General features: G+C 55.3%; 9 protein-coding genes across 9 annotated transcripts; 6 read left to right on the top strand and 3 right to left on the bottom strand.

Annotated features, from left to right (window-relative positions):
- Window positions 1-168: 168 nt before the first annotated feature.
- PHSY_006742 (hypothetical protein) lies at window positions 169-1,878 on the top strand (the record flags this gene model as incomplete). Its single annotated transcript, XM_012337340.1, has 1 exon — window positions 169-1,878. The coding sequence occupies one exon, from the start codon at window positions 169-171 to the stop codon at window positions 1,876-1,878; it is 1,710 nt and encodes a 569-aa protein (XP_012192730.1).
- A 4-nt stretch (window positions 1,879-1,882) lies between these two features.
- Window positions 1,883-3,788, bottom strand: PHSY_006741 (glycoside hydrolase; the record flags this gene model as incomplete). The annotated part of the gene is made up of 2 exons (XM_012337339.1): window positions 1,883-1,998; window positions 2,117-3,788. The coding sequence occupies 2 exons, from the start codon at window positions 3,786-3,788 to the stop codon at window positions 1,883-1,885; spliced, it is 1,788 nt and encodes a 595-aa protein (XP_012192729.1).
- Window positions 3,789-3,866: 78 nt separating this feature from the next.
- On the top strand, window positions 3,867-10,921 carry PHSY_006740 (hypothetical protein; the record flags this gene model as incomplete). The annotated part of the gene is made up of 2 exons (XM_012337338.1): window positions 3,867-3,909; window positions 8,049-10,921. The coding sequence occupies 2 exons, from the start codon at window positions 3,867-3,869 to the stop codon at window positions 10,919-10,921; spliced, it is 2,916 nt and encodes a 971-aa protein (XP_012192728.1).
- A 2,217-nt stretch (window positions 10,922-13,138) lies between these two features.
- On the top strand, window positions 13,139-13,339 carry PHSY_006739 (nucleotide-sugar transporter; the record flags this gene model as incomplete). Its single annotated transcript, XM_012337337.1, has 1 exon — window positions 13,139-13,339. The coding sequence occupies one exon, from the start codon at window positions 13,139-13,141 to the stop codon at window positions 13,337-13,339; it is 201 nt and encodes a 66-aa protein (XP_012192727.1).
- Window positions 13,340-13,601: 262 nt separating this feature from the next.
- PHSY_006738 (hypothetical protein) lies at window positions 13,602-14,420 on the top strand (the record flags this gene model as incomplete). The annotated part of the gene is made up of 1 exon (XM_012337336.1): window positions 13,602-14,420. One exon carries the CDS (start codon window positions 13,602-13,604, stop codon window positions 14,418-14,420), a length of 819 nt encoding a protein of 272 aa, XP_012192726.1.
- Window positions 14,421-14,924: 504 nt separating this feature from the next.
- On the top strand, window positions 14,925-17,152 carry PHSY_006737 (hypothetical protein; the record flags this gene model as incomplete). The annotated part of the gene is made up of 2 exons (XM_012337335.1): window positions 14,925-14,963; window positions 15,053-17,152. 2 exons carry the CDS (start codon window positions 14,925-14,927, stop codon window positions 17,150-17,152), a joined length of 2,139 nt encoding a protein of 712 aa, XP_012192725.1.
- Window positions 17,153-17,427: 275 nt separating this feature from the next.
- Window positions 17,428-18,320, bottom strand: PHSY_006736 (hypothetical protein; the record flags this gene model as incomplete). Its single annotated transcript, XM_012337334.1, has 2 exons — window positions 17,428-17,776; window positions 17,911-18,320. 2 exons carry the CDS (start codon window positions 18,318-18,320, stop codon window positions 17,428-17,430), a joined length of 759 nt encoding a protein of 252 aa, XP_012192724.1.
- A 567-nt stretch (window positions 18,321-18,887) lies between these two features.
- Window positions 18,888-20,977, bottom strand: PHSY_006735 (C-14 sterol reductase; the record flags this gene model as incomplete). Its single annotated transcript, XM_012337333.1, has 3 exons — window positions 18,888-20,328; window positions 20,565-20,636; window positions 20,799-20,977. The coding sequence occupies 3 exons, from the start codon at window positions 20,975-20,977 to the stop codon at window positions 18,888-18,890; spliced, it is 1,692 nt and encodes a 563-aa protein (XP_012192723.1).
- A 605-nt stretch (window positions 20,978-21,582) lies between these two features.
- Window positions 21,583-23,043, top strand: PHSY_006734 (hypothetical protein; the record flags this gene model as incomplete). Its single annotated transcript, XM_012337332.1, has 1 exon — window positions 21,583-23,043. The coding sequence occupies one exon, from the start codon at window positions 21,583-21,585 to the stop codon at window positions 23,041-23,043; it is 1,461 nt and encodes a 486-aa protein (XP_012192722.1).
- Between the last annotated feature and the right edge of the window lie 3,477 nt (window positions 23,044-26,520).

Here is a 26,520-nt window from a genome sequence, read left to right as displayed (position 1 = left end):
TTCAGGGTCTTTCTGCTCCACTTTGTTCTCAAGCAACGTTGACCGCTCTTGAACTCACTGTACGACTTGCTTCCATCATCACCGTACATCCTCTGGACACATGGATCCATGATGACGAGCTCCCTCGTTCCCGCAAACCAAGTAGCTTGAAGCTCTCGAGCATCGACAATGCAGCCATCCCAGCCGCAGCAGGATCTGCCTGCCGGCTTGGCCTATCCGCCAGCCCAGCATCCAGGATCCACCGCGACCACCTACTTTGCCTACCTCCCGTCTCCTTCAAGATGGACCTTCACGCAGGGGCTCATTGTCGGTCAAGTCTCCATGGTCATCGTCGCACTTCTGCTCATTCGCTATGTTATCTTCGAGGATTCGGCTACCGCGCTGGAAAAGGAAAGGCTCATGCGTCTCAAAGTCTCGCAACGTCGGTCAAAGCTGCACGCCAAATCCTTACTCCAAGGTGCTAGGCGATCCCACACGGCAGCTTCATCCTCCTCGCTGCGCAAATCGCCACGAGTTTCTTCCGACACCAAAGCATCCATGTTTGCCAACATCCTCGACAAGACCGTCTACGACCTCTCGTCCCATCTTCCAGAGACCACCGATTGGCTCAACGTCATGTTTGCCCAAGCCATCGCAGGCTATCGTGAAGATGTACTGGCGGGCGGGGCGTCGACTAGCTATCACTCTGGGGCCGATGCCGCTGCTCGTTCCTCACTCCCTATCGAGCCACAAAAGGAGAGAACGGCCCGCGACTTGATGGAAGAGATCCTCAACCGTGCCTCTTCCTCTTTCCTCGACCCCATCCGCGTCACCGAAGCCGACTTTGGAGACGCATATCCCATCTTCACAAACGCTCGTGTGCGTCCAGCAGATGACACCGGCCGCACACGCATCGAGATCGACGTCGACTACTCGGACCAGATCACCCTCGCCATCGACACAAAGCTCCTCATCAACTTCCCAAAGCCCAGATTCGCAGTCCTTCCCGTATCGCTCAGCCTCACCATCGCACGCTTCTCCGGCACCTTGGCGATCGAGCTCTTTTCGTCCGACCCCAATGCTACCGTGCTCCCTACCGCAACTCCCAATCGAGCATCTTCCGCTTCGCCGCCACGCTCGCGCCATCAGCTTCACTTTTCACTCCATCCCGACTTTGCCCTCGAAGCGTCAGCTTCAAGTCTTCTTGGGTCAAGAGCAAAGCTACAGGATATTCCAAAGATAGAACAGCTTCTCATCTCGCGCCTACGCGGCTGGATCCTGGATCGATTCGTCTGGCCCAGATACTGGAGTCTTACCCTACCAAACCTTGTGCCCTCACCTTCTGCGGCTGGCGACCACGACATGCCTAGCAATGCCGGCCAAGGCCTCAATGGTCACCCCGACACAGCCTCTGTGGACTCATCAGGTGGTCCTGGTCAGATGAATGTCAGCACAGGCACCGAGAGGCCCGACGACTCTGTCATTAAGCCCGGCCATCACGAGTCGACTCGTCAAGAGATGCTTCACGCCGCTTCTGAACGCTCGTCCCAGGCTAATTTTCGCCCACCAAATCCTCGCTCCTCTACCTCCAGCACGCGCATAAGCGGCATGGGCGTGCCGAGCGGCATCGGCAGCGTCGAGGCATGGAGAGCTCACACTGCAGGCGTGTACGGCCAACCGTCTCAGCAGCATGCCACCAGTCTCACTCAGGCTGCCTTGTTACGCGCCAACAGCGGCGGCATAGGTGCGCCAACCCACAGTGCTCCGGGCTCCGACGTCCAGATCGAAGTACCTGGCAGCTTTCGTGGCTCCGTGGCAGGCACAGGCATCGGACCCGCTTCAACCAACGGTGCCGCACATCACACCGGTTTACGGAATCGACCAGGTTTTGTGCAATGATCATCTACTTCACAGAGCAGCGCTTATGGACGCTGTCATCAGTCAAGACAATGTCAGCGAACGTGAGAATGTGCAAACGGAACAACGAGCAGGTGAGCTTGCGAGATAGGCAGATATCATCTACGGGAACGAGAATGGAACCGACAAGAACACGACTAGCGAAAGGTATGATTGGTAGGTACAATCAACCTGCCTCTTCAACACTTTTGCCACATCTTGACGTATTCGATCTCCATACCGCGCTGCTTCGGATCCTTGGGCCAGCTGGGCAGCCACCTGTCCTTCGACTGCCAGAACTGACCCGCCGCGTTCTTCGCATCGTTCGACCACGGCTTGTTGTCACCCTGACCATCCTTGAAGTAGCCGTTGGTGCCGCCGACAGCCACGTTAAGGATCAAGTAGAACTCTTGGTCAAACGGTGCCGCGTTGGCGTTGGTACCCTGTGACGACGACGTCGGCCATGGGTCGGATAGCAACGTTCCGTTGGCCATCTGCGTCGGGAATCGACCGCGTTTCCAGAAGCCACCGTCGCCAAATTCGACGTCTAGGTTCTTGAACACGCGCGAGTGCTCCCACGTCCACAGCCTGTCTTCGGTCCATTCGAGTCCGAACGTATGCGAGCCTTGGTTGAACCAATCTCTCCACAGGTTGCGCAAGTGGGTGGCATAGCCATAACCGTCGAAGAGCGGGTTGGGTCCAAAGTGGAGCGTCGAACTCATTTGGTTGGTACCCTCGCTGTCACGTTTGGTGGGCACGTTGCCGCGACCTTCGAAGATGTCAATCTCGCCGGAACGAGGCCAAGCTCCGTAGACAGAGTCCTTGGGCATCATCCATACCGCGGGCCAGATCCAGTCGCCGGTGGGCATGCGTGCTTTCACCTCGACTCGACCGTACTTGATGCTGCGCGAAAAGTTGGTCATCAACCGAGCGGATTGGATCGGGGGAAGAATGACACCGGTGGTCGCGTTGGATACCACGGCGCAGTTGGCGTCAGACTTGTTGGCCGCTGTACAGGCGCCAGCAGCGGTGAGGTTGAGCGTGTAGCCATTGGTGATGGCCGCGTCTCCAAGCGCGTCGGATGTCAGGGTAGGAACAATGTAGAGCTTTCCGTCCTCAACAAACGAGTTGTTGGATGAGTCGGTGGTCCATTCGAATTGCCCGTTGCCAAAGCCGCCGGACTCGATCTCGTGGAACCAGATGTCCTTGTTGATCGTGCTGCCCTCGAACTGCTCGTTCAAGACAAGGCAGTACTTGTCCCTGGGGACAGCTGCATGGGCAAAGTACATCAGCAACGCGGCTCCGATCAAGCCGAGCGAAACGCCAACGATGAAGATCCAGTACGCCTTTCGGTCGGAGGATTTGCGCTGCTTGTCTTCCAGCCAAGGCTTTTCGACCGTCTCGCCCGGCCTGAGCACACGCTGTGCAAACGGTTTGCGGTACCTGAGCGCTGCGTTGCCGAAGTATGAGTCGGTAGGGGCCTCAAAGAAGCCTGCTGCTGGAGTCATCACGCCCGAATGGCTGTGCACCGAGCTGGTCGCGTGGCCACTCGAGTTGGCCACAAATGTCTCGTAGTCTCGGCCATTAAGGACTGGCATCGATCCCAGATCGCCGGTCCATCTCGAGTCGGGATTTTGCTGGCCCATCAGGTAGACCTGCCGGGAAAGGTTGGACATACTTCCAGCAGGACTGGAGACGTAGCTGCGAAGCGAGTCGCTGGGGCTCATGACTGGAGAGATCTGGCTGGCAGAGTTTGTTCTAGAGCTATTCTGGCGGCTGTGAGACGCCAGGAAAGAGCCTTTCGAGACGCTGCCGGCCGGAGAGATCTGACCGCTTCCGTCAGGAAGGTCCTGCAGCTGCTCCATCTCTTCTTCCGCCGAGGCGCGGGGTGGCAGCACGGAAGTGCTACTCATTTTGCGTTGACAAGTATTAGGTTCTTGGGTTGGGTTCTTGTACAGGTCAAAGGAGAACGACTTCTTGCTGCTGTTAGAATGGGACCGATTGCCGTCGAGGAGAAGTGGTTTGGGGGTCGAGGTGAGGTGAAGCGGATTGGGGGTACGAGATTATGAGGGAAACTTGATCGAAGATGCAGAGCACAAATCCCATGGCTCAAAGGGCATGCGTCGGAGAATCGTCAAAGTGAAGGTTCGGCGCTTGGCAACAGCTAGACATCTCTGTTTACGGCGGTGACTATGTCGTAGCCACGTCAAGTTCATGGATTGGCGGCGTCCAGCAGCCTGCATTCTGGTGACCGCCATTCATTATCGAGAATCGAACTTCTCACAAAGTCTCGGTCTCGGAGAAACATGCCAGATAGGGCACCCATGAGCAACCAAGGGTCCTGGATAACGGAAATGCATGGCCGGCATCAAGCGTCGATCCGTTTGCCGAGCCTTAGCATGCTCGGATACTGATAAAGAACTGCCTGGTCGCGATCGCTTCCTCGGCAATGAAAAGATTCCGAAGACTAAAATAGGCCCACTTTCTGATCAGTGAAACTGCGACGAGATTTGCAAGATGTTCCAGACACTGAGTTCCTGACAGCAGACCCATTTGTTTCGCTTACTGGCTTCTTTTCGCGCCGGAACGGATGATCGCTTCTCCCACGTTCGGAGGCGCCTTGCGCCGTGGATTTTCTGGGGTGTGACCTGGCACCTCAGGCTCAAAATTTAAAAGCCGACACATTTTGAACGACGGGATCGTGTAGCAATCATGTCGGAAACAGGCAGCGTACCCATGTAATATCGGCGTTCTTTTTTTGTGGCCCCGTCTACAATCAGGTGAGCTCATCTCGGGCTCCGGCCTCACCGATCTCCGGTTTCACAACACATGCCTTCCGCCCTCTCAGGTAGAGGTGGTCAAAAGCACTCGCTTTGTGTCGGCCAGGTCGAGATCAAGACTGCGATGCGCATCCTCGAGCTCGAATCAAGGACACGACTTACATCGTTGCTTGTCTCTAGACATGCCAGCGGTCCTGCATTCTGACACGCTGTGACCTTCGAGAATAAACCTCCGAAACGGACAATGCCTGTGCAAGAAGGTCTAGTTGATGCCAAGAGGCAGGTGTCCAACGATCAAAGTCGCGCCGACCAAACCAAAGACATGCGCGGTTACTATGAGGCAGCGGGTCTCGGCAGCTCGTTGTCGCTTGGTAACTCGCTAATGTGATGCCCGGCTTGAGTCGCGAAACAGCGCCACCTGCTGAAGCATTCGTTTAGGGTCGTGTCGTCGCCGTGATGTGCACGGACGCTAGGCACGAACCCGACCATGGGCATGGCTGGGCTCTGCGCTTCGATCTCTTTGCTGGCACGACAAGGGAAAGCACTTTCGTCGCAAAGTCATGCCGCGCAGTAGCGCATAAAAATTGGGCGTGAGATAAATGTGAAACAATCCGAACCCAATTCTCATTCTCGCCACGTTGATTTGGGTCGATAGGGAGTTCGTAGCCCATCATCGCCGCCCCATTTCAGGCTCGGGTCGACACAATTTGGGTGAGCCTGCATAGCCAAGCGAGTCCGGAGGCTTGTTCGTCGCATCATCTCGAAGGCTCGAGCTCATGCGATCAGGGAAACAGCTCGTGAAATGGGACCGGGACTGCAGAGTTGTGAGCCCGACGGGCCCGATCAGTTCCAGAATAAAGTGAGACGATCGGGGACAATCCAATTTCATCAACCGCTTCCAAATTCCGGCTAAACAAGTTCATCAGACGACGATGTGCCCTCAGAGACTTATTGTTTTCTCTTTCTGCAGTAAATCCTTTTTGCACAGTGTACAGTATTTCCTGGTCTTTTTAATTAAATATTAAAGTGCGCAGTCTTCCCTGATCGGGGTTGCGACAGGCCCGAGACATCCAACCTATCCGGACCGTGCCTGAAGAATTGAATGTACGCTTCCCTTTGGCAGCTCGTTGCGACGACGCGATGGAGTCGGAATCACGATGAGCGGATGTATCGGATCGACAGCAGCGCAACGCGTTGTGGGTGTCAAGGAATCGTTTGCGCGATAAGCGAGAACACTCGAACTCACCATCGCTGGCACATCTGTCCTTACTGACGGCGGCCTTGGGCGAATGGAGTTGAACTTTTACGTAACGATTGTAGCTGGCGACAAGCGCTTGGTATCCTCCTGTTCGTCAGAGGATCAGTGCGAAGGTGGACGGACCGAGTGTTGCCCTGTGTCGGCTCTCATGAACTCGGATGTACAGCCAGAGTTGAGGTTTTGTTCCTGCAGTTGATCTCGGTTCGGCGTCTCGTTCTCACCTTAGCATGATTTTGAGAGCGGCAGAGCGGATCGGTCGTTAGTATCTCGCTTAAGGGCAGATAGATCCATTTGCCGAATTACGCCCAGATGTGATTTTCTGCTTGTGGCGTTTGTGTGGTGTCTTGATCCTGCAGTTGGTCTCGGTTGGCCGTCTCATTCTCTTCTACACATGATTTTGACAGCGGCATAACGGATTTCCGTCGAGCGTATCTCGCTTCAGAACAGATTTGTTTGCTGAGTCATTGCACGCCCAAGACATTTTTCTGCGTGTGGCGCCTGTTTGTTAGCATGCCACAAAAAAAGAAGCGCGCGGTCGACCGATTTCCGCCGTACCAATTTCTGGGTTTTCGTTATTGCGAACCTAGCGACGCCTTCCCCGCCGACGGAGCTCGCGAAGTATCGAACCCTAAAAAGCCTGCAAAGCTCGACCACACGTTAGCTGACGACTAAAAGTATGCTCCTGTCCGCCAAGGCCGGGCTGCTTTCCTGACGCCTGCGAGATTCAGCCCACAGTCTCGACATCGGAGCGAGAAATCTCACTCGGTGCACCTCTTGCACCAATGACCCAGTTTTCTTGGCAATTTCACACACTACCGCTCAGAACGGACCTGTCCCAATCGGCAAAGAGCAAATCAACTTCGAGCCTGTTTTCCTGCACTCTACAACTGACATGTCTGTCCGAAACTTCACACTAACCTTCCTCATGTGATGAAGTCCAGATACAAGGCTTTGTGTACAACTGAATTCGGACTAGGCACCGAGACGTTGACTACGCCAAACGGTTCATTTTGTGCCTTGCAAAGGAATATCAGGAAAAGAATAGTAGCTCATTCCGTGCAAAAGACCGGCACGAGGGACATCGAGTGCAACTTCTTCAACGGGCCTCGTACGATGGCAGGCTCACGTTGGAGCAATATCGTTAGAGAAGAGCCGCAGATTTTCATCGACGAACGTACGATCGAGAGCTGCGCTGATGCGACCAAGAAAGATGAGAGAGGCTCGATTGCAGTTGCAGCACGTCACGCAATTGCGACGACGATCTGAAACGGGGTGCTCGTCAGCGCCTTCTCACACACACGCAGGAGACAATGGCTCCTTAGCTCGTTTCGAATGGAGACAACTTTCTGAGTCGTATGGAATTTCGATCGTCCAAGATGAGGGAGGAAGAAGCATCGCGGTACGCCGACAGGTTTGCTTATCTCCCACTAGAAGATTTGTTCCCTTCCCATGCCAAAAAGGAAACTTGTGAGCGTTTTTTTAAACCAAGTTTCCGGAGCAGCAGGATCTGGGTAGAGGTTCTCGCCCACCAATTCAGAGTAGAAGCCGTACCCGAGCTCTGGATTTGCTTTTCGTTCTCAGTCTGATAGGATCTCGGTCGAGCAAAGACATTTCAAGCCTGTCAAGATCACTGACGAGGCCTTGAGCAGCCTTGGAACGTGCGGTGACCAATCGCCGTCGTATGCGATGTGATCTGTGCCCCGAAATGGTGTTAGATAGCCGCGACGTTCTCTTGCACCTGGGTACCCCACTTGGGAGCTTGCTTGCCAGGCTCTCAAGCGCATTCAGCATTCGGACTGGTGCCTGTGGTGGGCTGAGGACAGGGGTTTCGAGCTCGTTTGCAGAATGTTCGTCCCTCCTCGACGTTCATCGCCCTTGGTCCCTTTTCTTTAAATGCGCACGACTTCCGTTCGGTTGTAGGATCGTAGATTCCATCTCACTACTTCTGGCGATATACACCGTCCTCATCCTCTTCCGCATCCTCAACCTCATCATTTTCATATTCTCCACTGCCTGCTCGCAGGACTTGAAGCACCTGTTCTGAACAGTGGAAACGAACCCCGCCAGGCGATCGCTTTCAGCCTCTTCAAGATCCGACACGGTCTTTTGGTCCCGCTGATCTGCGTCCAACCCAGCAAATTGGTGTCGCTACCTGCTGTCAGTGCTCAAAATGTTAAGCTTCCTCCGCAACAACAAGAAAGAGCATCTGCCCGCCCGGCAAACGGCGGACTCGTTTGATTCGCCTCATCCTATGAGCGAGCAGCGAGGAGCTCCACTGACCGAGTACGCTCAGTCCCTCAACTCCGAAATGTTCGAGAAATCGTCGGACGACGATCTTTGGATCGATGCTCGCGATGGTTATCAAGTCATGGCTGCTCACCTCTGGAAGTCATGCAACCGACGCAGCTTCTTTTCGGAAGATCCAGAGATTCCAAGTGGTGTCACTATCCGCTTCGCCAAGGGCCGGTATGTGGTCTGTCCCGCCGAAGATGACAGGCTCTCGAAGTTTTGCCATGCCGTTGCCATCCTCAATTGCGAGGCTGCCATGACCATCACATCTCCTGTGGTCTCGGCTATCTGCACCCGTCTGGCTCCGGGTACGGAGCAGATACCTATCACACCCTCTCAGCACATTCAAGTCGTCGAGACCATGGAGCAGCTCGCGGGAGCGAGGAAAGCTCAACACGCTTGCTTCATTCGCCGAGAAAATGCCGTGGTGGTCTGGTGCGACCAAGTCGAAAAGCTCGAAGAGCGAGCTCAAGACCTCGAGGGAAAGATGATCGAGTTTATTTGGAAGAGCTCAGTCAAAGGCAACAGCGCTGGTATGCCTCCTGCTCAAGGCACCGCAAGGGTCGCCGAAGATTCCGTGGGTCGATTCAACCAGAGCCAAGCGCGAATTCGTTCTGCGTCTTCTCATGGACACGGCATCTCACTCCACGGCCACGGTGCCCTAACCCCATCTAGCGATCGCTCGGATCCATTTGGGGATCGCCGTATTGCTCAGGACTCGCCAGCATCCTCTGCTTCTTCCGATTCGCCCCGATGGATCGCCCCGAATCCAAGCGATCCCGAGAAGCAGCTGCAGCCCGAGACCGAAGTGAGACAATCGAACTGCCAGGCTGCGCTCCAACATGGACTGGCGGTCGGACTCGACATCGTCTTGTGCTTTTTGTTCATCTCAAGGCTCTTCCAATACTCGCTCATCGACGGCCAGTGGAAGCGCATGGGCCTGGCGGCGGTCACCTTGTTGATCTTTCCGGTCATCCTGTTCTTCTGTGACAACGTCGTCGGAGTCATCTTTCAAATCCTGGCTCCCATTCGTCAGCTCCACCAGAACTCTCGATACTTCTCGGGCAAACCGCCTACCCGGATCTCGGGTCAATTGCCCCACATTACCATTCAGATGCCGGTCTACAAGGAGTCGATGGAAGGTGTGCTGATTCCAACGATCGAGTCAATCAAGAAGGCCATCAGTACCTACGAGCTCCAGGGTGGCACGGCATCGATCATCGTCTCGGAGGACGGCATACAGCTCATCTCTGAGGAGCAAAGGGCTGTTCGAGAAGATTTTTACGAGATGAACAACATCGGGTGGGTGGCCCGACCTGGGCACGGCACCGACGGGTTTGTGCGAAAGGGTCGCTTCAAGAAGGCCTCGAACCTCAACTTTACCTGTCACCTTTCCCTCGCTGTCGAAACGATGATGTCCGAGACACGACCTCAGACGCCAGGAGAGCTTGCCCTCTGGACTGAGGCCGATGAGAACAACCTCTACGAGCGGTGTCTGGAGCAATGTCTGCCAGAGCTTCATCCACTCGCTCAAGCCAGAGGCAATGTCCGCATTGGCGACCTCATTCTCTTGATCGACTCCGACACGCGAGTACCAGAGGACTGCTTGCTCGATGCCGCGTCTGAGATGGTACAGTGCCCTGAAGTCGGTGTTCTGCAGCATTGCTCGGGCGTAATGATCGTCTCGGACAGCTACTTTGAGCGAGGCATCTCTTTCTTCACCCGACTCGTCAACTTCAGCATCTCGTACGCAGTTGCGGCCGGAGACGTTGCACCTTTCATGGGACACAACGCCTTCCTCCGCTGGTCAGCGATGCAAGAGGCGTCGTTTGTCGACGAAGAAGACGGAGTTCGAAAGATCTGGTCCGAATCGCACGTTTCCGAGGACTTCGATATGGCTCTACGTCTGCTGATGAGCGGCTACATCACTCGATGGGCCACTTATTCAGACAATGGCTTCCAGGAGGGCGTATCCCTCACTTGCGATGACGAGATCAACAGATGGCAGAAGTATGCCTTCGGCTGCTCTGAGCTCGTCTTCCACCGTATCTGGCAGTGGCCGTTCCGCAGTCCCTTGACAAAGCTCTTCAGGACCTTCTTGGGGTGCAGCGCCCCCATCCACTACAAGTTTTCGGCGAGTTCCTACATTTTCTCCTACTACGCTATCGCCTGCGCTTTCCCTATGGCACTTGCTCTCTACTTTGTCCAAGGATGGCTCGATCCCGTGCTGGTCCCGGCCTTCTTGCCGCCTTTCCAGATTTGGGTTGCGGTGGTCGTCGTCTTCACGGCAGGAGGAAATGTAGCTCAGGTTGTGGCTCGGTACCGTTCCAAAGCTGGAGGTCTCTTCAGACTCATTAAGGAGCACGTCATCTGGATGCCCTATATGTTCATCTTCTTCGGTGGAATATCTTACCACGTCTTGACAGCCCTCCTGTCACATCCCGTGGGGATCAACATGACCTGGGGTGCTACCATCAAGGACTTGGACGACAGCAACTTCTTCATCGAGGTGCCGCTCATTTTCAAAAAGTTCTGGAAGGTCCTTGTGCTTGCCGGTGCCACCATCGCCACTGTGATAGTGATGCAGTTGCCGGACGTTGTTCCGCTCCAGTGGCAGATTCAGGGATTCTTCATCTACTGGCCGGTTCTTCTCTTGGCGATCTTGCACATCCTCTACCCCATCGTGCTCAATCCCGCGCTCCTCCGATTCTCGTTCTGATAGATTCAAGTAGCTTGCTAAATCGTCCCTCTCTGATTGTATCTTGTCACCTCAAGCTCTTTGATGACGTTGAATCTCAGTCTGCGCTCTTCTCAAGGGCTCAGCTTGCTTGAATTTGCCGTCAACGGAGTGCGTCTACGGTAGCTCGCAACGTAGCTCTCAATACGAACACTTCGAACCCTCTCGTCCAATCATTTCTCTTCCAGTCGGTGTTCGACAGCTAGCACGATCTTTCGGCATGAGACTCGGCAGTGTGTTTGGGTCTGGATGCTTTGCGATCGACGATGTAAGCAAAGCCTGATGCTCGGGCCATGGTCATCAACGAGGCCCAAAGCCGTCATTAGAAATAATGAAAGTTTCAAAGAAGATCTTCCAATAAACCGAGGCGAGCAACTTAGGCGGTAAGTTGCCATTGCGGAGGGTAAGAAACCCAGATTCGCAAATGATTTGTCTTCTGTGACCTGCAGCACGCTTTTCCAAGCCTTTTCGTTCCGGGATCTGCCTTTATGGGCTTGGCGTCCTACTCTTTCCGAGCTGGGTCAAAGGGCAAGCCTGGCCCGAAACTACACGCAAACGTTGGGACGGTACTGGCACTGACGGGCTCGCAACGCAGAGAAGCGATATACACCGACCGACGCAGATCTTCACGTAGATTAGAAAAAATATTATTTGAAGAATTAGCGACTTCAGCTCCGAGATATGTGGGAAAATGTCTCGGGTTCACGGGCTGCCGGGAAATCCTGTAACCTGGATCCGAAGCTGTGGCGCACTAAGATCGACGACCCCGCGTGTTCGACGTGGGGTGACGTTTCCGCCTTGGTTGAGAATTCTCTCCCGGTCGTCGGAGTGCAAAGCTCTATGACTCTGTCTCGAGAAGCCGGTCCGTGCTGCAAGTAGCTCTGCGAGGCTTTGGCACAGTTGGCAGTGCACGCCTTCCGGCGTACGGACGCTTGTGTCATCGGCAAGATGCACTTCTTAGTACCCCCGTACAGTAGCCGCCGAAGCATCCAGGATCTACGCTGTCGTAGTCTGCTCTGAAATAGCGAGACATCCTGGCTGAACGCTCGGTCATGTACCAGAGTTTTTCGGAGCTTGAATTACGCCCTTGTCTGATTGTTTGTTGGTTCGACCCTTCCCACGCCCGTGCATTGATCTGCACCGAGGCGTCGCAGCAAGGCCGTCTGGACTGCCGAGCTAGACTCTCGCCCACTCTCTGACCCGTGTCTCGGGTGCGCACATGGTTCTAGTCAGCATGTAGCGAGCTTTGCCATGAGGTCGTGGTCCGGAAGGTAGTCAAAGTGCTGTCGCTAAAATTGAAGAGGTTCGTGCGACAAAGTTGTTCGCAGACTCACCGTGATCGAGAAGAAATGATTGTGCACGGCTCTGCCAAGACATTGCCGGTGGCGTTATGCTAGACAATCTCAGATCAGTTCCTGTACTCGACTTCCGGGACAAAAGATTCTAAATGATATGTGCCTGCTTGATGGGCCTCCGAAACTGCAATGAAGTTAGGAACTCTAAGCACACCAGGCAGGAGCGAAACTGCGAGAACCTGGTTGCTGTGCAACAAACAGCGGATTACGCTCGTCCGGACCGAGGTACGGTGTCCGGTGCACGATCTGAAACAGAGACATTCTAGCGAATCTCAACGGACAAGTTGACCAGAGCATTCATCACCCCTCGATGCAAGAAAGAAAACCGCCTTCCAGAGGTTCAAAGACATCATTTTGTCGACGGGCAGGAAAGGTCAAGTTACGGCCAGGAAAAATGAGAAAAATCAGAGATCGATTGCGGCGTTTAAAGAGGAGACTGATCCAATTGGATGCATGTCAAAGTAGCGACCACCCAGGATCGTATTGGAGGATCAAGGTTGCGCCGCGCTGGTCCGGCAGAGACATACATACGAACTCTTGGCAAAGTCAGTCTCATATGTTTTAAACGCGGGCCCGAGCACGAGCCTACTACCGACGATATTGGTGTCTGGATTCACTTGGTCAGGCCTGAGAAGAGGAGCTGCGCAGGGCCTACAGTACCTGGATACAGGCTCAACACCTTGTGGATCGGAGTCTCGGAAAGCCTGCTCGGGTCGTAGGAAGGTTTGTCGCTTCCTTGTCGGCGAGCTCACGGCGGCTGGGAGCGGGTGGGAGCGGGTCGCCGAATTGATATGCTCTCCTTGCTCATCGCTCACCTTCGCTTGGCGAATACCGTTGACGGCCCATGCTTCAAGGCCAGCTAGCCCCAGCTGTGCGTGAGGTGCGCTGCAATGTTGAGCGGCTGTGCTTGCGGATATTGCGCTACCCATCTGTCAGTCCAATTACGCTAGCCTCGGACACAAGGCACTCAACGCTGGGGCACGGCGAGAAGACCGGCGAAACCATGGATGCCCGTCTGATCGGCTTCCAGCCCAGCACAGTCTAGACCTATTCCGAGCGGCAAAACAGAGGGTAAGGCCAGAAGTAGGATGAACCCGCAAGCGCCTTGAGCTTCGTCATGATTCGCGGTGCGATAACACGGACAAGAGACGGCAGGCCCATCGTCTATATAATCGGTCCCGTTCACGTCTGATCCACCCCCCTTCCGTCATCCAACGAGTCGTCCTCCCTTGTTTTTTCTGGATTCCTTCATCCCTACGCGATCAACCGCTGCTCTTCCGCTGCAATCACCCTTCGAAGTCATCAAGATGGTCAAGATCACCAACATCGCTTTCGTCGCCGCACTCGGCGCCGCTCACTACGCCACTGCCTCGCCGGTCGAGGGCCGTGAGGCGCTTGAGGCGCGTACCTTTGGCCTACTGTTCAAACACTTCGACTTGAACCCCGCTGACTGGTCTTGCATTGCTCCTTGGAAGCACGCTTCGCTTCCTTCCTTCTCGCTGGGTTGCTCGGCACCCGGCATCCCCCAGTGGGATGGAGGCGACAAGGCCAAATGCAAGTACTTCTGGAACTGGTGGACCCCCTTCTGCCGTGACGGCAACAAGCCCAAGCCCCCGCCTGGCTCTGGCTCTGGCTCTGGCTCTGGTTCCGGCTCTGGTTCCGGCTCTGGCTCCGGCTCTGGCTCTGGCTCTGGCTCTGGCTCTGGCTCTGGCTCTGGCTCTGGCTCTGGTGGCGTGACTTGCTCTGGCAAGTACGAGCAGACCTACAAGGACTACCAGACAGTTGCCGACTCGGGCGTATACAAAGGCCAGAAGGTGGGCGCTGCAACGATTGACAACGAGAACTACCTCACCTACATCCTCACTGACTCGCTCGACAAGTGCTTGCAGGCTTGCGACCAGACCTCCGGCTGCGTGTTTGTCAACCTGTACCAGGACAACGCTTCGCAGTCTTCGGATGTGAGCGAACTACCCCCCTCTGCTCAGTCCAAGTACACCAAGGGCAACCTCACGTGCGCCCTGTACAAGGCCTGCTCGGGTACTGACAAGGCCACCAACTATGGTGGTCAGCAGGACCCCACCTACATCACCGACTCGTCGGCTTACTGCAAGAGCGGCAAGTGCTAAACGGCGCTCGATGGTCGTTCCTTGTCCATCCTTTTACCTCCGAAAACATGACGTATTAAGAATGCTCGTGTCTCACCACCCAAGAGCCCCTATTTCAAGCCTGATGGCCGTTTCAGGTGAACGGGTTGGGTCAGCGCGGATCCGTAATGTGGCTGATTATAGTTGTAGCACAGCATCGATGTCACCATTCCAAACCTACCGTATCGTGTGTGATCAACGACTTTGCGCTCGAAAAGGTGTCCGACCGTAAAATGTTTGCAAACACGCTGCAGAAACTGCTTTTGGCCCTCACACTGACACACAGCGGCCTGACTACCGCGACATCTAGTCAAGCGTAGGTCGTTGTCGTTCCGTTTGCGTTGGTGACGGAATGCCGGCAAAGTGTTTGCAGCGTATGCCTCCGAAGTCCAACTCGATGCAAAGCTTGGCCTTGAGCTCACCAATCATCAGAGTCTTGTGCATCCATCGGTTGCCTCCATGTCGCTCTCGGTCTGCACTGTCACGATGCCAGCGTCGAGATGGAATGCGCTTTTCGACGTTGCCGTACGCCAACCTAACATAGTCTGAACTGAAGCAGTCCGACTCCCGAATTGTGTCGTCGGCTTGCTCCACTTTTTTCTTTCTTGTTGAAGCCAAAGAAGGACCCTGACACGACCACACCGACTTCCACTCCCTCACCTACGGCATTCCGGACAGCGCCTTTCCCTCTTCGTTGGACGGATGGCTCATCAGCCATGGCATTCACAGCTGATGGCAGCGGAATTGCGGAGGTAGCAGATGGAAAGCTGCTGCTTGACCTGCTCGAACAGTACAAGACCCTGGCATCCTCTGGCTTTCCATCCGTAGAGCAGGCGGCAGACGGAGTCGATTCTTATCAGCATCTGGAAGCGCATCTCACCCACTTCAGTCAGCGCCTTGTGCGCGATGAATCAAAACGGACCCTTTTTGCTACCTCGCCCGACTTTTCCACTGTGATAGAAGCCCTCGCCGCTTTCTTCCCGCTCTTTCAACAGAGTCAAGAAGTTCGCCCACCGTCACCCAAGCTCCGAGATCAGGATGCCGTCAGGGATGATCTCAGAGAAACGCCCGCCGATCACCAGGACACGCTCAAACATCCGTATCAGCGCGCGTGTGGTATCGCAACCCTTTTGTTTCGCGTCATTCGCAATGCTATGGCAGGTTGCTCTGACGCCCAGGATCGTTTGTGCCAACGTTTCGATGTGCTGGCCCCCTTCCTGGACAATATTACGCGCTACCACACCCTGAACGATCCCGATGCAACGCTCTTAGCTCGATCGGCAGTGCAGATGCTGTCCAACCTCATCACCGCCAATCGCCAGGTTCAGCGTCAAATGTGGCCTCGCATCGTCGCTGCCCCAAGGGAACAAGAAAGGCTCTCGCTCAAGTTCCTTTCATCGCCGGACACGGCGACGCAGAGTGCAGCGCAGATCTTGCTCATCAACTTTCTTCGAACGCCCTCGTGGAATCAGGACGCTCACGAGCGCTGCTACGAGTTATGTACGTCAGTCGCAGGTCGACAGCTTGTCGAATCGCTGCTCAGCACCTCTGAGAGCATCATGCTACGGACCGCCTCAGCGAAGCCAGACGAGCCTGTCCAGGAACAAGAGCCGGACTCCGAGATCCAGGGACTCGTAGAATCACTCGGCTTCGTGTACACCATCTTTGCCACGCTCTTCGAACGTGGTTGCACTTCACTCGTCCTGTCTTCACTCGCACCGATTGACGAGATCTCTTCGTCGCACTCGTCTCCTTCAGAATCTGATCTCCCGGTCATCTCAAGCTCGCAGCTTACTCTCCTCAAGCTGCTCGACAGCTGGCTCCACCTTCAGCAAAAGCTGGTGGCCGAGACAGCCTCCGCTTCGACAGAGCAAGGCGCTTCTCCACGGGTTCTCGAGTTTTTGGAAGCACCATCAAGCTTTAGTAACGTCGAAGCCAAGTTACTCAGAAAAGCAGGCCTTGCAGGCCTACTCGACGCTTTCTTGAGCCTATCCCGCTTTGCCCGCAGTGCCATGGCGCGCGGAATAGCCAGAAATGGCACATCGCCGGATCAGCAGCCGCAGGATCGAAGGCTTATCGGCGTCCACCATGGCCTGCTTTTGCTCTTGCAGAGTCTTCTGTCCATAGGCATGACTGCCGACGGGTGGAGTGACGAAGGCACATTCTCATCTGCAACGGCACATTCGACGCGAAGCTTTGTCGATGTCGCGCGTGCTCTGTTGTCACAGATGCGTAGCAATCACGAATTCGTTGACGAGCTGGTGGAGCTTCTCGACGAAACGCACCAGTACGCCCCCGCGTTGTCTCCTTTCCGGCGCGCAGGTGCAGCGACCGACGGAACAGATTCATCCGAGACCGATGAGCAACGGCCACTTCCGCAAGGTCACGCGCTGTCATCCACCGGTCGAGCTGCTCACGAAGCCAAAGATGCCCAACCGAGCTACGGCTTTGACCACCTGAAACGCGACATCGTACGAGTACTCGGCTCACTGGTGTACGCGCCGACGCGTGCTGCCAAAAGTGATGCAGATGCTTCCTCGAGCGACCAGAATGGCGTCGATGCCCATCAGTCAACGCATACGAAGGATCAAATCCGGGAAGTACAAGATCGTGTCAGAGAAAAAGGTGGACTGTTCCACGTCCTCAACATGACGGTGCTGGACGAGCGTAATCCCTGTAAGTCTGATGTGCATCCTATGCGATGTTGTCGATGATTGTTGATCCGACCAGTACGCTTACCCTTTTCTTAAATACGACACAGACATGCGAGAACATGCCATCTTTGCACTCAGATATCTGCTGGCTGGGAATGCGGAATCGCAAAGCCTAGTTGGTTCGTTGCAGCCAACGCAGCAAGATGCGAGCCGAGGTGGAACGCGCTTACCGATGGTGTAGACTCAGAAAGGTGCAATGCGATGGTATTGTTAATGTGAGGGCGACCGCAGCGGACATTTTGTGAGCAAGAGCCCGTGTCGTGCGGCGCATCTGACTATCTTGCGGCTTTTCCTCGTTCCTGGTTCTTCTTGGCTTGATCGTCGTTAGACAATAGGCTCGACACGTCGCCTGACTGGACGGCGGCGAAGCGTTTCTGTATGCGCTTCTGCGACTCGGCCAGCTCCTTCTGTGCATCTGGATCGAGCGTGGCGGTGAGCTTTGGCATGAGGAACACCATACCCATGCCAACGAGACCGAGGATCATCATGGGCCCGCCCATGCCGATAAGCGAGCCGATGGTCAGAGGCGCTGCCTCGGTAAAGTAGTCGATACGCTTGGTGGAGTGGAGAATAAGCGGGTGGAAGATCGGATTCGCCGATAGGATCGAGACGAGTGATGTGCCACTGGAGGCTCGCAAAATCGGAGAGAGAGCGATGCTTGTCAGTGTTTGCCGTTGACAGTACAGTGGCATGGGATGCCGTCGAGGTGGCCAGGCGGGCTCCGCTGCGACGTGATCAGCAAAATTCGGACTACTTACGGTGTAAAGATGCGGATCTGAGGTGCTTTGCCAAGCGCCGGATCGAGGATATCGATGCGGTATTGCTCGAAGCTATGCGTCCGTGAGACAATCTCGAGCGTGTAGGCGCCCTGTGCCAGATCGCGGAAGATGAAGCTGCCGTCTACGGCGACGAGTGTGGAACGATCCCGTCGCTGACCAAAAGTTGCGAGGTCAGACGATTCTTTGTTGTCTGTAGAGGCTGATCCGGCGTCATCAGCGGCTACATTTGGGGACTCGGGCGGGATGGCGTGTAGGAGGACGCGTGTATTGGGTCCAAGGTTGAGCAAGTGGCCCAGCTCGGCGTTGGGTTGAATCTGGCCACGGAAGTCTTGACCGGCCAACGCCGTCGATAGCAAGGTGGTCAGTGCCACCAGAAGGAGAGATAGCATGTGCGAGCAGCTCATAGTGCTCGTCGAGACTCAAGTGAGGTGAGGTGACGAGACTGAATCGACTTGACGGCAGAGACGAAGATACGACGGAGCTGGAAGAAGTGTCGTTTCCTTTCACTTTTTGATGGTTCCACTTGACCGCGACATGCGTTTCAGCCCGTGCACGCTCACTGTGCCACCAAACATGGAAGGTTGCAATCGGGCCTTCGAATCGAGCAGATCGATTCTAGCTGTATTCGTTTATGGATCTAACATCGGTCACTTTCCCATCGAGGTGTTCTTGCGCCGCATCTTCATCGTCTTGCCATTCGCACAGTCACACATTAGCAGCGGCAATAAATCAGAAAGCAATCTAGTATCCTTCAATCGGGTACAATACACAATGAAAAGGGGAGGACAGTGCCCAGAGCAAAAGATAGCAGCATCTTTGTCGCATACAAAAGTGAGCAGCAAAAGGTAGGTTCGAGTGAAGATGCTTCGCATATCCAGAGTCACCTAGAAGGAACTTCAAGGGAGCCATCGTTTACGATTCGCCCGAGACAATCCCACCCGTGCGTGACGATCTCTTCAATAGATACCGGGAATGATACGGCTGCGGACGAGCTTGCAGTACTTGTCCCAATCCTTGCCGTACTTCTTCTGGCATGCCTCGTCGTCTCGCAGCTGTCGGTGCACAAGCAGGACGGCAAAGTAGGCGACGTAAAAGTACGGGATCGGCGTAGCGAAGCCACAGGGGAGCGACCAAGCCCAGGCCATGATCCAGTCGCCGAGATAGTTGGGGTGTCGCGAACGTCCCCACCAGCCCGAGGTCAAGAGCTTGCGTCCGGTCGAAGTGGTCATGTACTTCAAGTTCTTGGGGTTGGTGCCGTTTCGGAACTGGTTCTTCTCCGAATTGGCCTCGCGGAAGATGTAGTATCCGACGAGGTTGACACCGATGATGGCGGCGGTGCCGGCGATACCGAGGTGGACGGGACGGAAGGCGAGGTAGCGCGCCTGGAGACTGTAAACGAACGGCACCCAAACCAGGTCGCCGACCGAGAGCATGAAGCCAAAGCCATCGGTGGTGATGTCCATGGTGGAGAAGATGGCCGACTCCATGAAGAGGGCGTCGGCGACGTACCAGAGGTGGAAGGCGCACACGAGCACCATGCTGTCCGTGACGCGACCATTGAGCTGCACGTACTGTTGGCAGGCGCAGCTGATGTCGAGGATGGCCCAGAGGATCAAGCCAGGTCGGAGCTCGTTGAACGACTTGATATCAAAGTTGCCGATACGAGGGTTGAGCTCGCGGCCGATGAACCAGTCGTACAGCACGTTGCCCGAGTTGCCGCCGAGAGCCAGCAGCTTGCCCTCGCCGAACGAGCTGAGGTAGCAGTAGACCGCCTGAGCGAACGAGTTGAAGAGCGCAGCAGAGACGAGACCGGGCCAGTGCTGGTAGAAGATGGTGAAGCTCTCGGGCCCGTTGTAGAAGATGTAACCCGCCGATGCGGCGACGACAAGGACAAACGTAGCAAAGGCGTTGAGCTTGTAGTGGAGGCGCTGACCGGTTCGGAGCTCTGTTCCTTCAAAGTCCTTGCCCGGTAGCACAATCCACGCGATCACCGTGAAGGCGTACCATGCTGCGTAGAGCGCCCAGGCGGTGGTGTCGAACAGGCTGTCCTTGACACCTTGAACAAAGAGGGAGCGAAGCGCATCGGGGCTTTGCAAGGGCAACGTGAGGTCGCAGCCGAGCTTCTCGGAGCAACCAAAGTAGAGATAGTAGGAGAAGAAAGGCACCGTGAGCGAGACAAAGGCGGCGCCAAACGGTCCAGCAAACTCGTAGTGCTTGGTCTTGGGGCCGAGCTGCTCCTTGGAGAGCGATTTCTGGCTCATGACGGAGGATTTGCGTCGGCGCACGGCAGGCGATGAAGGAGTCGAGGTGGACGATGCGGAAGCACGCTTGGTGGGAGAGCTACGCGATGAGGTGGATCGAGAAGCAGGCGTGGGTGTTGCCGGCGCGGGCGAGTTGCTGGCAGAGTCGGCAGGGAACGAGACGCGACCCCTAGACTTGCGCGGTGTTTGCGATTGGGCTCTACAAGAGTAGATGTGCGTGCGTAGGTAGCGAGAAGAAAGGAAAAGCAGGAAGGTCAGCAAGCATGCGCCTGAGACAAGGTTTGTTATATGACGCCCTGGAAGCTTGACCGTTCGGACCGAGAGATGCTGGCTTCCCTTTTGGGCACGACTCTGACGCTGATCGAAACTTACCTTGTGGTGACCATTTTCGATGACTTGTGCTGACGCCAGCTGGAGCGGCAAGTGGTACGATAATCGAGTCGGCTTTGCAAAAGGTGGGACGAGGCTTATGCAGCTGAATATGGGCTGACTTGTGTCTCGTGCTTTCTAGCTTGACCGTTCCGAATTCCGGAATGCACACGCGAACGCGAAATGCTTTGCAAATCTTCGTGCAGCTTTTGATGCAGGAGCTTTCTCGAGGATTACGCTCGACTGGTGTGTGGATATCGTCGAGATGTGCTGGAAGATTGCGAGGAGAATCGGGCCTGTTGTTGACGAGGGTGGTGGTTCTCCGGGAAGATGTAGAGCTGAGCAGATCGGATCACTGGATGGATGGATCGGTGGATGGATGGATGGATCGCGTACGCATCGGTCCAGCAAAGCATGCCTATCCTGGGAAGCCGCTTTTGACAGCCGAGATGAGCGGAATACAAACTGCCAAATCGACGCGGCACACAAGGCAAATCACACTGCTCAGATGCTGAAATTGGCGCTCTTGGAGGGACAGAGGAAGAGCGCATTCCCAAAGCGATACGCCAAACATGCCACGACGCGACGTAGATCACACTGATCTCGTGCCCTGCCACTCTGTGACGTCGATCCTCGCTAACCTCGGCTTTACACCGATTGATGGATTCGATCTGACAGCCACTCCTTTCCAAACCACAATCGGCGATGGCGTTCCGCTCTCTCTCTCTGTCTCTCTCGTCGGCGTCGGTCCGATCCGCAGCTGGGACGATCCAGGGTCCAATGTCGGAATGCAATTGCTCGTGCTCCCTTCGTAGAGCAACTTCTGCCTTTCCGCAATCATCTCAAAGCTCGCAACCGTCTAACAGCGCCAAGGTGCCAACTGCCTCTCTCCGCTCAGCTCGTCGCTTGAACAGATATCGCAATGCCCAGCATGCCTCGCAGCTGAATGCGCTGTGGTCCCTGCCTCTAGAGCCAACCCCATAGGGCCACCTCCACTGCCCCGCAACCACAACTCCAGAAGATGGCCGATGACGATGTAGGCGACGTCGACCTCCTCGAATGGTCTCACGAGCTCGATCGCTCCCATCTCCGCTTTGCGTTCCGTCCCTTACGCTCCACTGTCGATCGAGAGCGAAGCGCTCCCTTCCTCTACAAGCTTGCTCGCTCGTCTAAACGTAAACAGGTCGGATTCCTCTTGCTCGACTGCGACGCCTGCACAGCTTTCTACGAAGGCGTCTCCCTTCGCACTCTCGACCGTCGCACCCGACTTGGCCAGCCACAGGACGGCGCATCAGATCTGGACGCAGATGAGGTTCGACTCGCAGCAATTACGAAAGCGATTCATCATGCACTCGACCCGCATAGAGCGCTTGATACTACACTCAAGACCTCTATAGGCCTCGAATCCACCCGTTTCTCCTCTTCATTGTCCATCAGCGTCAAGTCCAGGAACGATGCAAGCGACTGCGACCTCAAAACCTCGTTTGATCTCGACCCACTCGATCACGCAGCACTGGCCAACGTTCTATCTTCCCACTTTGTTCGCCCGCTTCTTAGACTTGCAGCCGTGCTTTCTCGCTCAGCCTCTCAACAGCAGCTTGACGGCATTCAGCAAAAGAATGATTCGGCATTGAGCGCAACGATATCAGGGGACTCGTTGGAGCTACTACGGCGCGCTGCCTTGACCCAAGCACACCTGCCCATAGGACCTTTGCAACCGCTCTTGATTCACGGTCAGGACAATCAAGGAGTGCAGTCGAGCCCATCGCGTGCGCCTTCGATCTCAACAAGCGATGAGTCCGATGACGATCTGACTTCTGATATGCTCTTCTTCGGCCCACCTGGTCTCAAAGCTCCTTATCCGCATAATGGCATCCGCCAGCCATTGCGCGCCACGACAAGCAACGAAGAGCTGCTGTCGTCGCCCAGCCCAAATGGTGACCTTGAGGACGGTGATCGTACGTTCACAGAACGCTTTCACTCTCAAAATGGTGCATACGCCACCTCTTCAAACACGACAATCGATGGGACAAGAGGCAATACGGCTGCTGCTGTGCCAGAAGACGATAGTTCAGACACAAGCGAGGAGGAAGAGAGTCTCCCGATCGCTAGTAAGGCCGAGCGTACCCCGTCGTCACGGCAGCCATCATCATCGCCACAACGTACAGATCGACAGGCATCGGCAAAGCACCAGATACTAAACGAGATTACAGACGTCTCAAAGAGAAAGTCGGACTTGGACGAACCAGAGAGATCACCTGAAGACACTCCACCGCCTCCGTCTTTTGCCCCAACATCATCGCAAACAAGCCCGTCCAGGGATAGTGCTTTGCGCAACGAGCAGCGACGCCGACGCGAGCAAATCGCAATGATCAAGCGAGGTCAAGCCAAAGAGGAAAGTCGACCCACACCACATTCATCCGCATCGTCCGGCGCTGCATCCAAGTCAGCCTCGACGACTCGCAAACGTGCTCGCTTCTGATACTTCTGCACTCGTGCTCTCCGCTTGTGGTCTCCCCTCATCACACGATCAAGCTATGCTAGTGTTTGTCAGCTCACGCGGTGAATAGTTAAGCAATCCATATCGCAGTATCCGCATTGACCGCCGCACACTATGCATCGCTCGACTTTGAACTAAGATGACGACGACCGTGCGCCGCGAGACCAGCCCGGCTGACCTCCGCACGTAGTCTTAGAATGTCCCGAAACCCCTTCCGATTTTCTCTGCTACTGCCTCGCTGGTCGCTTTTCATGGTATCTCCAGCTTTCTGAGATGTATTTCCGATCCCCGCGCTCATTCATTTGTCAAAAGGAATGGTAGTAGAAATTACGATGACCCGAAGCTGTTGCTAACTTGAGAATTCTCCCAGTCCATACAGATCGCCATATTCAACCTTGTCCTGACTCACTAGGTTTCTAGCATGGCGGTTCAGCATGACCAGTGATGCTTGTGTAACTCTGTAGTTTCGAATGTCGTACAAATCATCCTTAGGGTGGTGATGGCCTTGCAAACAGTTCCCCAATCGTAAGCACTGATCGTCGAAAGATAGCATCAGCCTTGGGAGAGCCAGAACTTTCCGCTGAAACTCGGAAGACAGACTTCGAGCTCCGCACACTCGCGCTGACGCCTGCGGAATTCGAGCTCAGCAGCAGAGCCTGCTCGCTTGACGCGAGGCCCGCCACGTCAACCACTGAACTGCAGACCCTAAAGTCTCCAGCTTAGCAATTCTCCACGTTTCGGAGACTTTTTCGCTTGTAACGCTATCAACAGGCGGCTGAAAGGGATGCGGACCAAAACCTGCGGTGGGGCAACTGGCAAGCGTGGTGTGAGCAACACTAGTGGTTAAAGGCGCCAGCGACACCACGTCGCTGCGATAGTGTGGAAACACCTTATGTCTGGCTTGAACGCAGGTGAACTTCGACCTGCAAAGCATCACTTGAGAACGCTGTCCAGGATTCGCCCTTCTCCTAATGTTATGTCGTGCATGGTGTCTGGAACCATTTCAATTGAACGTCATCACTTCCCAGAACTCGATGAGAATTCACCGGGGCAGCGTTCCAGGAATAAAGCATTCCAGCCAATCCCGAGCATTTGTATCGGTATTTGCATACAAGAGATCGAATAAGTTATGCTCGGCAGGCGGGGTTCTCATGATACGCACGTCTAGGCTTGGACTTGGAGTGGTACTGATCTCGAGGGGTGGTCAGATGCCCGAGGCGGAAAAGGGCGAGAATAAGGCTGCCAACGTTGGCATAGCTGACAGCTGATCGAGCACTGAAGAGCGTGATTGCTAATGCAAACATCATGGCATCGCCCTGCTTCAAAAGAGCAGAGAGGCTTTGACGTGAGAGTGTCGACCAATCATCGAGCTTGTTGAGCGCCAAGTTTGTACTCCAATGAGGGGCATAGTGATAACGAGATCCTACATGGCTCGAAATGAAAACAAGGTCTTGCCAGATGCCAGAGGGCAGGCTGCGCCGGCTGTAGCATCTTAATCCAACCTTTGTTGCAAAGGCATTTCAGATGGCCTGGATTTTGGCGTTGATTTTGCGGCCAGCCCACACGGCAGGGAGAAGCTCGACTTTTTTGGAGTGAGGCGGTGACATCACTGCAGTCACGCTCCCGTCAAACCAGCCGCTGCAGAGCAAGCCCAAAGGATGAGACATTGCAACGGCAATAGGGTCGGTGTTCTGGACGGCGACTAGGCAAACATCGAGAAAGGATTTTAAGTCGAACATCCTTGCCCCTACATCTTAACGTTCCGATGCGCCAACAACGAACTATCCTTCCTTCACTTGCAACACCTGCACAAAGCAAGCTAGAGCATGAGTCACGATCACGCCCACACATCCTCTGCATCTGACCAAGCCAGCACCCACAATCATGACCACAGCAGCGCTTCAGCTCGAGCCGCACTCAAGATCAACCGCCCATTTCGATGACAACGGCGCTGCAGACTTTGCCGTCGCTACCCTGTCCCACCCTGCAAGCACCCCGCCCGAGACGAACGCCGACCACTCGACGCTTTCCGAGAGTCACTCCGGGGTTCGTCACGAGCTGATCCGTGCGGCAGACCACGTACAAGAGCTCTATCCTCCCAAACCCGCAGTTCGCATCACTGGCTTATTGGATCGCAGCCTGAGCACCTGCTCTTCCTCAAATGCGCGAAGGCCATCGCTGCACACCTGCCACCAATCCTCGGTGCATCAGCCACCATCATTGCCGCAAGATGTGCCGATGCAGAGTTTGCCCTCTCGGTCGTCGGCCAGTCTGGGTCAAGAGCTTGTCAGCGTAACACCATCGGTCGAAGAGCCCGCACAGCTTGCGCTTGCCTCCCAGCAAGCACGTCCTCGCATGCTGCCCAGCTTACTTGCGGAGATCAGCTTCATCATCGTCTGTTCCATGGGGCAATTTCTTTTTGCCTCCCTGTTGGGGAACATGACAGTCGTCCAAGCGTTGCTGGTGGACCACACCTTCTCCCTGCCAAAGAGCCAGGCGCCCTGGCTCAACGGCGCTTACCTCCTCAGCAACGGGCTGAGCGTCACCATCAGCGGATCCTTGGCTGACATCTGGGGGGCGCGTGCGCTGATTCTCGGCGCACTGACCTGGATGTGCGCGTGGTGCGTTGTTGGCATCTTTTCATTTCGGTCCTTCCTCCTCTTCTGCATTGTGCGTGCCATGCAGGGCCTGTCCGTCGGAGCGCTCACCTCATCCTCCATGTCCTACCTCGGGCGCGTTTATAAGCCACGCCTCCGCAAAAATCGCGTGTTTGCGCTCATGGCAAGCCTCTCCCCCTTCGGTTTCGTGCTGGGCTGCATCCAGGGCGGCGCTCTCTCTGACCACCTGCCCTGGGTCTTCGGAAGCAATGCGATCATTGTGGGCGCCGTCCTTGTCGCCGCAGTACGCTATGCCCCGACAGAGAAGGCAATGCGTGCTCACGAGCACTCGTCGGGCGCTGCCACCAGTCGGCCGCCGCGCAAGTTTGACTACATTGGTGCAGCCCTGGCCGTCTGCGGATGCGGTCTGCTCGTTTTCGGCCTCACGCAGGGTGCCTCGGCCGCCTGGTCTCCGTACACCTACGTAAGTGTGATAGGTGGTCTTGCTTTCTTCTCCTTGTTTGTTTGGGCCGAGACGCGCATTGCCCAGCCGCTGATGCCGCCATCACTATGGAAAATCAAAGGCTTTGTGCCGCTGGCCACCTGCTACTTTCTCTCCTTTGGCGGCTTCAGCGCTTGGCAGTTCTACGCGTGCCAGTTTTGGCTGCGCGTGCAGAACGTGAGCCCACTGACCGCATCCTTGTACCTGTTGCCAAATGCCTTCGTTGGCATTCTTGCCACTTTCCTTGTTGCACGCCTGTTCCACCTGGTTCCTGGCCACAAGATCCTCGGTGCCGGCTGTCTTGCCTCGGCAATGGGACCAGCCTTCTTTCTCTTGCAGCAAGCAGACACATCCTACTGG

This window comes from Pseudozyma hubeiensis, assembly GCF_000403515.1.
Source record: "Pseudozyma hubeiensis SY62 DNA, scaffold: PHS61, whole genome shotgun sequence".
In the NCBI taxonomy this organism is placed as follows: domain Eukaryota; kingdom Fungi; phylum Basidiomycota; class Ustilaginomycetes; order Ustilaginales; family Ustilaginaceae; genus Pseudozyma; species Pseudozyma hubeiensis.
The sequence above is the reverse complement of the archived record's forward strand: the minus strand, read 5'-3'. Positions and strand labels throughout refer to the sequence as shown.